Below are 13,678 nucleotides of genomic sequence, written 5' to 3'. Positions count from 1 at the left end.
GATCATTGTTTTGGTGGACGTATTGATCACAAATGAGTCTGCTTTGATAATGTTTTTTTGAGTGAAGTACCGTGATGGTCTCTGCCGGCGTTGCTGGTGGTTCCGTTGGTGTTCTGAACATCACTGAGGTACTTTAAAGCGGCGGGTGGGATCCTCCAGTCCAGAGCGTGGAGCCGCTCCTGGACGGCGGCGTCCTGCAGAATCTCCATCTGCCTCGCCAGCAGACGCTCCAGCTGCATCTGGAGCATGAAAGAAAAAAGGCGTTAGAATTCCTTGTGTACTGATTGGTCACGTTTTCCAAATCACCAATGAAAACTGGGTCATAAGGGTGAGAACTTTGAGGACTTTTCCTGGTTTCCCTCAGGCATCTTTGCGCCCGTTTGCGGTTGCCCAGGTGACCGGGTTTGCTGCCCACCTGCAGGTTGCGCCCGACGGTTTCCTCTCCTTTAGACTTGGCGCAGGCCAGCTGCTCCCTCAGCATCTCCTGCCGCATGTGGATGGCCTGCAGCGCCTCCTGGATGTCAAAGAAGTTCTCCTGAAGCATCAGAAAAGTCAGATGATGAATTTGTAACGTTTCCTGCCGGACGCTGCTGAGAAATTAATCAATAAAATATTTTATCATCAATAAGAATGGATCTGTTGAAAATTTAAATAATTATTTTTTATCATAAAATGATTCTGATTCTGCAGCTTCACTTGGGTTTGAAAAGATCATTTTAAATAATTGTTCACATAGTTTTGTTTCAAATGTTCGATTATTTTTTATTTATTTATTTTTATTTTTGCTCATTTGTTGTTGTTTGACTTTGATTCAAATCTCAGAAATCTGAAAGACATCAAAGATGACAAATGAGTGTTTGTTTTTTAAAGCAGATTTATTTTCTTGGACATTTACAATTTTACATTTTATATATTTTGTCCTGTTACTTTTATACTGTGTGATACATGTTTTTTATATTTCATACTTTTATCTATTTTTACACATTATGAATAATATCTTTATATATGTTACTTACAGGATTTTCCATTTATATTCATTTTCTATCTAATTTAAAAATATAAAAACTAGAATAATATATTTTTTTACTTATTTGTTTGTATTTTGTGGCACTTTATGTGAATTAATAGATTTTGTAATAATATTTTTACTTTCATTCACTTGTGCATTTTATTTTTGGACTCATTTTGTTATATCATAACTGTGGGTTTGTTAGTAATGTGTTAATTTGTAAAGAAACTACAAAACTCTGAATGTGAAACTATAAAAAGCTGCAGACTCGGATGGCGGCGGAGTCGCGGCTCCACGTCATGCTGATGAGTTCTTTGTGTGGTTTTGTGTGGTTCTGCGTGACGTGGCTCTCAGGTCTCTTTTGTCCAAACCTGAACCTCTAAAACCTGAACTCAGACAAGTCCTCCACCACGTTTAGTCCACATGGGCTCAACACTGTTTGAGAAAAACATTAATGACCTTGAGTTTGACCTTACAAGGTCACAGGCCACGTGACTCAAAGAAAGATGAGGTATGATTTCATATAAGTGGTTCACAGTAACCAGCAGTTTATCCTTAACTAGTTCCTGGAATGAGCCATTCTTCATCCAGACTTTGACCTGTGATCTCGACCTTTAACCTCCCCCTCCCCACCAAATCAAATCACATTGTCCTCAGATGACCTTCGGAACTCTTTGAATTATTTTGTTGACACGTGTTGGTGTGCTCATGTCAGAGCGTCAGGTGGGTTTTGGTCGAGTTTCCCCAGTGTACGGTCCGCCCCTAAAAAGGTCCGCCCTGCCTCCACTGCACATGCGTCATCTGGGACGGAGTCTCTTCACCCAAAGTGATCAAATGGATTAATGTGATTATTAACCATCAGATAACAAAGGTAAAACCTCTTAAATCATTCTAAAGTCAGTTTGAAGCGGAAATGAGGCAAAATTCTGTGACACTTTGAAATGATGGACACCCAGTGAACGCATCAGCTAGCAGCTCGTGTAGCTGTGACGCTCTGATCGCTTCCTCCATCTTTTATGATGAAATAATGCTGAATCTATGTGTAAATGATTGTTGTAGAAAGGCTTCAGATATCTGTCGCTGAGACAGATGATGACTGGAGGCCGTTTAAAGCAGAAACAAGGTGATAATCAGTGAACCGCAGCTAATGACGCACGAGCAGTGAAGGCAGGGAGGGCTGATTTTTAGGGGGGACCGTTCAGTCTTCGACACCGGAACAGGTGCAGCTCTGAACTTCTGCAGAGATTCAAACAGTTGACGTATCACAGTCACACAAACATCAGAATAACAAACCTCAGTTTTAATCCGTTTTGGAGATGGCTCGTCCCTGTCTCCACAGCGAGACCTGGAAACAAACAAACAAACAAACATCATAACAAACAAACAGACATCAGAACAAACAAACAAACATCAGATCAAACAACAAACATCAGATCAAACAACAAACAAACATCAGAACAAACAAACAAACATCAGATCAAACAACAAACAAACATCATAACAAACAAACAAACATCAGATCAAACAACAAACATCAGATCAAACAACAAACATCAGAACAAACAACAAACATCAGAACAGACATCAGATCAAACAAATAGACATCAGAACAAACAACAAACATCAAAGCAAACAAACAAACATCAGAACAAACAAACAAACATCAGACCAAACAAACAACATCAGATCAAACAAACAAACATCAGATCAAACAAATAGACATCAGATCAAACAACAAACAAACATCAGATCAAACAAACAAACATCAGATCAAACAAACATCAGAACAAACAGACATCAGATCAAACAACAAACAAACATCAGAACAAATAAACATCAGAACAAACAAACAAACATCAGACCAAACAACAAACAAACATCAGACTAAACAAACAAACATCAGAACAAACAGACATCAGATCAAACAAATAGACATCAGAACAAACAACAAACATCAAAGCAAACAAACAAACATCAGAACAAACAGACATCAGAACAAACAAACATCAGACCAAACAAACAACATCAGATCAAACAAACAAACATCAGATCAAACAAATAGACACCAGATCAAACAACAAACAAACATCAGATCAAGCAAACATCAGAACAAACAAACAAACATCAGATCAAACAAACATCAGAACAAACAGACATCAGATCAAACAAGAAACAAACATCAGAACAAATAAACAAACATCAGAACAAACAAACAAACATCAGACCAAACAACAAACATCAGATCAAACAAACATCAGAACAAACAGACATCAGATCAAACAAATAGACATCAGATCAAACAACAAACATCAAAGCAAACAAACATCAGAACAAACAAACATCAGATCAAACACCAAACAAACATCAGAACAAACAAACAAACATCAGATCAAACAACAAACATCAGATCAAGCAACAAACAAACATCAGATCAAACACCAAACATCAGAACAAACAGACATCAGATCAAACAAATAGACATCAGAACAAACAACAAACATCAAAGCAAACAAACAAACATCAGAACAAACAAACATCAGATCAAACAAACAAACATCAGACCAAACAAACAAACCAGAACAAACAAATAGACATCAGATCAAACAACAAACATCAAAGCAAACAAACAAACAGCACAACAAACAAACATCAGATCAAACAACAAACAAACATCAGATCAAACAAACAGACATCAGAACAAACAAACAAACATCAGACCAAACAAACATCAGATCAAACAAACAAACATCAGATCAAACAAACATCAGATCAAACAAATAGACATCAGATCAAACAACAAACAAACATCAGATCAAACAAACATCAGATCAAACAAATAGACATCAGATCAAACAACAAACAAACATCAGATCAAACAAACATCAGATCAAACAAATAGACATCAGAACAAACAAACATCAGATCAAACAAATAGACATCAGATCAAACAAACATCAGATCAAACAAATAGACATCAGATCAAACAACAAACAAAACATCAGATCAAACAAACAGACATCAGAACAAACAAACATCAGACCAAACAAACAGACATCAGAACAAACAAACATTAGACCAAACAAACAAACATCAGATCAAACAGACATCAGATCAAACAACAAACAAACATCAGATCAAACAAACAAACATCAGACCAAACAAACAAACAAACATCAGATCAAACAAACAAACATTAGATCAAACAACAAACATCAGACCAAACAAACATCAGAACAAACAAATAGACATCAGATCAAACAACAAACAAACATCAGAACAAACAAACAGACATCAGAACGAAGAAACAAACATCAGATCAAACAACAAACATCAGATCAAACAAACAAACATCAGATCAAACAACAAACAAACATCAGATCAAACAACAAACATCAGAACAAACAGACATCAGATCAAACAAATAGACATCAGAACAAACACCAAAGCAAACAAACAAACATCAGAACAAACAAACATCAGATCAAACAAACAAACATCAGATCAAACAAACAGACATCAGAACAAACAAACAAACATCAGACCAAACAAACATCAGATCAAACAAACATCAGATCAAACAAACATCAGATCAAACAAATAGACATCAGATCAAACAACAAACAAACATCAGATCAAACAAACATCAGATCAAACAAATAGACATCAGATCAAACAACAAACAAACATCAGATCAAACAAACATCAGATCAAACAAATAGACATCAGAACAAACAAACATCAGATCAAACAAATAGACATCAGATCAAACAAACATCAGATCAAACAAATAGACATCAGATCAAACAACAAACAAAACATCAGATCAAACAAACAGACATCAGAACAAACAAACAAACATCAGACCAAACAAACAGACATCAGAACAAACAAACATCAGACCAAACAAACAAACATCAGATCAAACAAATAGACATCAGATCAAACAACAAACAAACATCAGATCAAACAAACAAACATCAGACCAAACAAACAAACATCAGATCAAACAAACAAACATTAGATCAAACAACAAACATCAGACCAAACAAACATCAGAACAAACAAATAGACATCAGATCAAACAACAAACAAACATCAGAACAAACAAACAAACATCAGAACAAACAAACAGACATCAGAACAAACAAAGAGACATCGGATCAAACAACAAACAAACATCAGAACGAAGAAACAAACATCAGATCAAACAACAAACATCAGATCAAACAAACAAACATCAGATCAAACAACAAACAAACATCAGATCAAACAACAAACATCAGAACAAACAGACATCAGATCAAACAAATAGACATCAGAACAAACAACAAACACCAAAGCAAACAAACAAACATCAGAACAAACAAACATCAGATCAAACAAACAAACATCAGAACAAACAAACATCAGACCAAACAAACAAACATCAGATCCAACAAACAAACATCAGATCAAATAAATAGACATCAGATCAAACAAACATCAGAACTAACAGACATCAGATCAAACAACAAACAAAAATCAGAACAAACAGACATCAGACCAAACAAACAAACATCAGCCCAAACAAACAAACATCAGAACTAACAGACATCAGATCAAACAACAAACAAACAAACATCAGACCAAACAAACAAACATCCGAACTAACAGACATCAGATCAAACAGACATCAGAACAAACAAACAAACATCAGACCAAACAAACAAACATCAGATCAAACAAACAAACATCAGATCAAACATCAGAACTAACAGACATCAGATCAAACAACAAACAAACATCAGATCAAACAAACAGATCAAATCAGATCAAACAAACATCAGAACAAACAAACATCAGATCAAACAAAAAACAGCAAACATCAGAACAAACAATAAACAAACATCAGACCAAACAAAAACAAACATCAGAACAAACATCAGACCAAACAAACAAACATCAATTCAAACAAATAAACATGAGATCAAACAAACAGAAAAACAAACACCCGACCAACAACAGAAAATTTAGATGTATATATAATATTAAACTGGGGAAACCCTGGAAATCTCAGATTTAAAAAAAATCAATAATCTTCCAGTTTCAGGTTTTTTTCTGAAATTGAAGAACTTTGTATACTTAATGCTAACTGCTGAAAAAAATGATAATTATTAAATCTTCACTGTCTGACAAAGGGCGGGACTAAAAGGTTATTGACTTGGTGACATCATCAAAACACATCAAACAAAAATGTCTGATGTCACAAATACAAAATGGTTGTGTGAAATTACAAAGTAATAGCAGTACCAATAATACCACTACTACTGGTACTAGTAGTAGTACTACTACTACTACTGCTGCTGCTGCTACAAATCATTCATTCATTTATTTTCTAAAGGGGAGGTGATGGTCTTTTAGTTAAAGCGTTGGGCTTGAGACCAGAGGATCCTCAGTTCAAATCCCAGCCTGACTGGAAAATCACTAAGGGCCCTTGAGCAAGGTCCTTAATCCCCTAGTTGCTCCTGCTGTGTAGTGAGCACCTTGGATGGCAGCAGCCTCACATCAGGGTGAATGTGAGGCATTATTGTAAAGCGCTTTTGAGCAGATGGAAAAGCGCTATATAAATGCAGCCCATTTACCATTTAAATCATCTTATTCCGGTTATGTCTGTAATAACAATAATAGAAATAATGTTTTAGGAAAACGCTTTACATCCTATTCCAAAATTTGTTTTTGAACTTGTTAAACTTTAATATATTTCTAAACAAAGGAAAGCTTGGAGACCAGAATTGACAATCAGATGTTTTTCAAAAATACTACTTGGATCCGGTTCAGGTTTTGATCCACTAAACCCTTATTTTCTATTAATGACACAATAAGAAACAAACAGGAAGTTTTAAGACATCGTGGTTCAGTCCGACCCAGACTGGGTTTGGTTTGACGGGTCCAGGGGGGTTTGTCCCAGGTTTTTGTGTGCGTGTCATTAGATGCGGAACTAAAACTGTTGCGGTGCCGAGGTCTTACTTGCTGGTGCGGTACGTGTATTTGTAGGTGACCTCTCTGGAAATCTGGCGAGCGAGTCCAAAGAGCTCGTCTCGGCGGGTCAGCAAAGCCACGTCCCTCATACACAGCTGGGCCGCCGCCTCGTTTACCGTCAGCTGCACAAACATAAACAGAACAATCAAAACATAAACAACAACAAGCACAACAGGCTCACACTCAGAGGCGGCTCCAGAAGGGGGGCTCCGCCCTCAAATCTGCCATTCAGCAAATCTTTGATTATTACTGCTTTTTTTTTTAATCAGAAACTTAGCATTTCACAACTTTACTCGCACACACAAATGAAACTACTGTGATAATTTTAGTATTTGTGCACTATAACTACAATTCTGCACAAAACTTATGTAGAACCTTCGACGCTCCCTTGGACACCGGGAGGCGGAGTTACGTTCTATAGGAGCGTGTTTGTAAAAACTCTGAATACATGTGAAGGTTTTACATTCCTGTTGTGTGAAAGGATTATCGTTAACCTCGTGAAGTGTCAGGTGTTTGCCGTCCCGCCTCTTTGAATCAAATCGCCCATAGATGGCGCTGTATTTGCGAATCTCCTCCTCCCTCCGTGGGTCATCGTCACTCATTTCAAAGATGTGACTGATCATTTTGGCCAGTTTCTTGTTGGTCTTCAGCTGCTCTTTCACCTCAGCCAGGTCTGTCTTTGGAAGACTCGGCGCCATCCTGTCCACGCACTCCAGAACGGACTGCACAGCCGCCGTGTCCAGAGCCTCCAGCCCGTCTCGAGGCGAGGAGGGGGAGCCGAGTTCAGAGGGCGACAGGCTGTGCTCACTGTCGTTGCTGTGGCCCGACCAGAAACGAGCCTCGCTGCTGCCTTGCAGAGGTGACCCGGCGGATACTTTGTCCCGCGCCACCTCCAGCTTCCCCGGGTCAGAACATGCTGCCGCAATGGCTTTGGGTATCTTGACACTGGCGGTATTGGCGCGGTCCTGAGCAGTGAGCAGCGTGGGTGAGCCCTCGGGCAGCTTGTAGACGGGAATGCTGCACACGGGCAGTGAGGTGAGTGGCTGGTTGAAGATCGCCGGGTTAGTCACCCAGTCACGCAGCGCCTTCTGGAGGCGGCGCACATGCAGTGGTTTGCTGGCCATGCCCACAAGGGCCATGATCTCCAGGAACTCCTCCTCCCCGGCTTCACATAACTGCTGCACATCATCGCCGCCCTGCTGGATAAAGGCTTCGTAGTAGTAGAGCAGGTTGGCCCGCTGCAGGATCCGGTAGAGCTGCAGCTCCCCCAGGGTCCTCGGTAAGACCGCCGCCATCCCTGCAGGATGACGACAGGCGAGAAAACCAACATCAGCTTTCATTATTATCTTTACGTGTAGTCAGTCACCTCCAAAAACAACAGAGAACGGTTAAAAACATGACCAATCAAAACCTGTTCTCAGGAACACACTCCTAGCGGTGTGTTACTGCGTCCTCATGGACACTGTAGCGCCGCCACAGCTCCACACTGGAAGGGGGCTGGAGTGATAATCCACATAGCAGCCTCATGTGGAGGTTTCTGCTGGGGAGGTCTGCAGACTCAACTGCAGATTAATGCCCCGCCCACACGGGGACGAGTTCAGGCATATCCACAAAACGTATCATATTGGTGTTTCAGCCACATGGGAAAACGCCAGATTTGCATATTTGTGTGAACAGCCTATCTGAAACTTTTTTAAAATAATGATGTCATAGCCCCACCTCTCTACGCTCAGCTGCTCATAATTACTGACATGTTGTTGTTGTTGTTAACAGTGTCATTTTGTTTTTGTTTTTTTGTTTGTTTGGTGGATCCTTCATGGGATTTATTTTTGTCGCTAGCAGAATGCTGAAGAGACAAAGGATGGCTGTGGTAAATGCCCGAACCATTGTGACATGAACACAATAATTGCAGAAAGGACTTTCGCCTTTTAAAATAAGTTCATTTTTCTTCTTGTTGGTGGGACAAAGCATTAGCGTCCTCCAGCTCAGGTTGAGAAATGCACCTGGAGCAGACAAACACAGAGGGACTTCTTTATTTACTCACAAGCAACTCCACAATTAGGAATTAGTTCTTTTCCAGCAGTTTTCGGCTATGATGAGGAATCCACAAGAAAATATGCAAAAGGTCAGATTAAAAGTCTTCATATTTACTCTGTGTGCCACAGTTCTTGCTTCTGCTGCTACACGGATTAGCTCCTTACGCCGGTTATGTGCACACTCCACGTCGTCTTATCCATTTTTTGTGGAAGAGCTACAGCACCACATACATGTCTGGCATATATATTACAGCGTTTTTAGGCAGTTTGAGCATTTTCGTGTGGATGTAGATATTTCTTGAAACCGTACCGTGTTTATGGAACGCTTTTTGAAAACAAAAAAGAAAAAGGTCTTATAGGGACAGCTCAGTTTCCGTGTGGACAAGGCCTAAGTGTTCTGCTAAACGGCACTTCAGCACCTGGGATTAGATCATCTGACCTACTGTGTTCCAGTCTCAAAACCACTTGAAAACACCTGCAGTGTAAAGCACTTTAAGCTGGACTTCAGTGTGCCAGTATTTCAAACCAGATTACCTCAAACCACATGAAGTACTTTCAAACATTTAAGACATTTTGGATAATATGCATCATAAAACCATAAAACCTCTAAACTGCTGTCCTAAATGTTTTAAAGTACTTCATGTGGTTTGAGGTAACTCCAAGTAACATGGAGTTGCATCAGCAAGGGCATCCAGTATAAAACTTGTGCCAAATCAACATGCAGATCCACCTTGGATCTGCTGTGGTGACCCGGGTGCAAACAAGGGAGCAGCCGAAGGGTCTTACTAATCTGGAATGTAACCAGTTTAAATGAGTTTAAAATAGCTGCACTCAATCCACTTTAAAATCAGGAATCCAACCGTTCAGAACCAAATGACTTCTAATTTAAACACATTAAGTGGTTTAACACATTTAAGCCAGTAAAAATAGCAGGATACTGTATCTGGTTTAAACCAGTTTAAAACAGGTTTCAAGCAGTTTAAAAAACGTTTTATCATGCATTGTCTAGAACGATGAAAAGATGAAACAAATAAACACAAAACAAGGGATTCAATCATTTTAATACAGTTCATTATTTTCAGCTCTTATTGTGTAAAATCATAAAACAGCTTCGCACTGAAAGTGTTTCACAAACTGTAAATCCTCTCGACACATTCATGCTGTGGGTTTAAACACTTTAAACCTTTGACTAATAAAAACTTATTTTCATTTCATTTCATTTTTATTTTAAGATTCACAAAAGTGGCTTCAGTCACAAGACGACTGATGGAGAGAAGATTCCTGCTGAGAACCACAAAGTCCTTCATCAACACACACAGTTCAGATGTCTGAAATCACTGAGACAAATAAAGAAATACATTATAAAATAAATAATAATAATAATAACACTGTAGGAATTTTTAAATTAATCTGCTTGTTTCTGCATTGAAACAGGGTGTCACATTTCTACTGAATTATTTTTGGAAAATTGTTGTCTGGCGACTAATTAGAAAATCTCAGTTTTCCAGCAGAAAAGGTCCAATTTTAGTTAGTGAGTGAATAATTGACAAGAATTTAGAAAGTGTCAAACATTCAGCATAAAAAGTGTGGCGTCAGCCTTTCAAAATAAAATACCACACATTGTTAGATTCTCATGTTTTAGGCAACACATAAAATTAAGACGTGCAGTACGTTTTTTGTTTTTGCAGTAAGTTTTAAAAGACGAGCCTATGTTCTAGTCCTTTGTTTTCTAGTCCAAATCTCAGTGCTAAATTTGTTGTCTACACTTCTACAGAGATAGAGAACTTTAAATAGAAGTCCAAAATTGTTCTCAGTAGTCCGTGATGGCGTCCACTGACTTTGTGTACAGACTGCCGTCTGCCTTCCTCACTCCAGCAAAAAAATCACATCAGAAATTTATCCAGCTTTTCATCCTAACAGCTCTTCATGCCTCCAGATAGCTCACGGCGTGGATTTGTTTGTTTGTTTGTTTGTTACAAGAAGAATCAGCAGCGTCAATCAGCTCCTTCAAATTGTTGTCTGGCAGCAAAACAAACTCCACTATGTTTAGCTAAACGCCGCCCCCGGTAGTGTGAGCATGCACGGTGGTCAGGACGTGCAATACCACGTTTCATATAGTACCAAACTGCATGCTAAAAAAAGAACTATTGCACAACGGCAAATAGTATGAATAATCCATGTCATGTGACATACAACTCACCAATCAAATGACAAGGATCCACTCAGCTGTTACTTTATATATATATATATATATATATATATATATATATATATATATATACACACACACACACACAACAAAAATATAAATGCAACACTTTTGGTTTTGCTCCCATTTTGTATGAGATGAACTCAAAGATCTAAAACTTTTTCCACATACAAAATATCACCATTTCCCTCAAATATTGTTCACAAACCAGTCTAAATCTGTGATAGTGAGCACTTCTCCTTTGCTGAGATAATCCATCCCACCTCACAGGTGTGCCATATCAAGATGCTGATTAGACACCATGATTAGTGCACAGGTGTGCCTTAGACTGCCCACAATAAAAGGCCACTCTGAAAGGTGCAGTTTTGTTTTATTGGGGGGGGGGGATACCAGTCAGTATCTGGTGTGACCACCATTTGCCTCATGCAGTGCAACACATCTCCTTCGCGTAGAGTTGATCAGGTTGTCAATTGTGGCCTGTGGAATGTTGGCCCACTCCTCTTCAATGGCTGTGCGAAGTTGCTGGATATTGGCAGGAACTGGTACACGCTGTCGTATACGCCGGTCCAGAGCATCCAAAACATGCTCAATGGGTGACATGTCCGGTGAGTATGCCGGCCATGCAAGAACTGGGACATTTTCAGCTTCCAAGAATTGTGTACAGATCCTTGCAACATGGGGCCGTGCATTATCCTGCTGCAACATGAGGTGATGTTCTTGGATGTATGGCACAACAATGGGCCTCAGGATCTCGTCACGGTATCTCTGTGCATTCAAAATGCCATCAATAAAATGCACCTGTGTTCTTCGTCCATAACAGACGCCTGCCCATACCATAACCCCACCGCCACCATGGGCCACTCGATCCACATTGCCAACCTCTCCAACGTGCCAAATGCCAACGAATGTGAGCATTTGCCCACTCAAGTCGGTTACGACGACGAACTGGAGTCAGGTCGAGACCCCGATGAGGACGACGAGCATGCAGATGAGCTTCCCTGAGACGGTTTCTGACAGTTTGTGCAGAAATTCTTTGGTTATGCAAACCGATTGTTTCAGCAGCTGTCCGAGTGGCTGGTCTCAGACGATCTTGGAGGTGAACATGCTGGATGTGGAGGTCCTGGGCTGGTGTGGTTACACGTGGTCTGCGGTTGTGAGGCTGGTTGGATGTACTGCCAAATTCTCTGAAACACCTTTGGAGATGGCTTATGGTAGAGAAATGAACATTCAATACACGGGCAACAGCTCTGGTTGACATTCCTGCTGTCAGCATGCCAATTGCACGCTCCCTCAAATCTTGCGACATCTGTGGCATTGTGCTGTGTGATAAAACTGCACCTTTCAGAGTGGCCTTTTATTGTGGGCAGTCTAAGGCACACCTGTGCACTAATCATGGTGTCTAATCAGCATCTTGATATGTCACACCTGTGAGGTGGGATGGATTATCTCAGCAAAGGAGAAGTGCTCACTATCACAGATTTAGACTGGTTTGTGAACAATATTTGAGGAAAATGGTGATATTGTGTATGTGGAAAAAGTTTTAGATCTTTGAGTTCATCTCATACGAAATGGGAGCAAAACCAAAAGTGTTGCGTTTATATTTTTGTTGAGTGTGTATATATATATATATATATATATATATATAGCTACTTGCATTAATTATTGAAATTCTAATGTCTGACTTACAATTTGTACATGTTCAGTCAAACTGCTCTTTGTTGTCAAGTCACAAGGACCACAATGGAAATAAGCATTTATGCTCTATTGAGTTATCTGTGTATCATTGATATAGCCACCTCTGTGTTTATATTGATTTTACAAAATATACTCAATCAACCCTCACCAAAAAGTAGTCTATGCAAGTATGTTTCAAGTATACTTCTAGTTTACTTTTTATATACTTATAAGTACTATTTTTTGGTAAGGGAATAAGCACATTTTCATGCTAATGTTAACCCGTTAGTCTCTTGTTGTATTGTTGTATTGCCAGCATTGCGTTATGTGACGCTATCACATTATGCAATGCTGGTAAAATTTCATGCTAACACTAGCCTGTGCTAATACAGTCCCCATTAGCATTGCCTTATGTGATATGCGCATGTTTTCATGCTATTAGCCTGTTAGTTTCTTGTTATGTGACCCCCATTTACATCATATTATTTGATGTGAGTGAATTTTCATGCTAACATTAGCCCCGTGGTACTGCATTACTCACAATGGAGGCACTCAGGTCATGCTCATGTTAGGTGTAATGTACATGCTAGCATGGCTTCCAAGCTAGCACCAAGCTAATTATACAACAGATTATAACAAGACTGTAAGTTTAGTAAAATAAGGAAACAGTGCTGCAACAATGACAACATTTATGAACTGCAACTGGATTAAATATATATCATTTGGAACAAA

General features: G+C 39.2%; 1 protein-coding gene across 3 annotated transcripts in view; it reads right to left on the bottom strand.

The window, feature by feature from the left end:
* Nucleotides 1-13,678, bottom strand: part of nab1b (NGFI-A binding protein 1b (EGR1 binding protein 1)) — a 32,891-nt gene that overhangs the window by 7,807 nt on the left and 11,406 nt on the right. For 2 of the 3 annotated variants that reach the window (XM_034179196.1, XM_034179202.1), the window contains exons 2-6: nt 7,522-8,324; nt 7,016-7,149; nt 2,303-2,354; nt 416-535; nt 71-239 (exon numbers count right to left, since the gene is read on the bottom strand). In XM_034179196.1, coding sequence (XP_034035087.1) covers nt 71-239; nt 416-535; nt 2,303-2,354; nt 7,016-7,149; nt 7,522-8,322 — 1,276 coding nt within the window. In that variant the 5' untranslated portion in view covers nt 8,323-8,324. The remainder of the gene's footprint in view (nt 1-70; nt 240-415; nt 536-2,302; nt 2,355-7,015; nt 7,150-7,521; nt 8,325-13,678) is intronic. The other variant, XM_034179190.1, reaches the window with a different exon arrangement.

This window comes from Thalassophryne amazonica, chromosome 1 (genome assembly GCF_902500255.1).
Source record: "Thalassophryne amazonica chromosome 1, fThaAma1.1, whole genome shotgun sequence".
NCBI classification, from domain to species: domain Eukaryota; kingdom Metazoa; phylum Chordata; class Actinopteri; order Batrachoidiformes; family Batrachoididae; genus Thalassophryne; species Thalassophryne amazonica.
The sequence above is the reverse complement of the archived record's forward strand: the minus strand, read 5'-3'. Positions and strand labels throughout refer to the sequence as shown.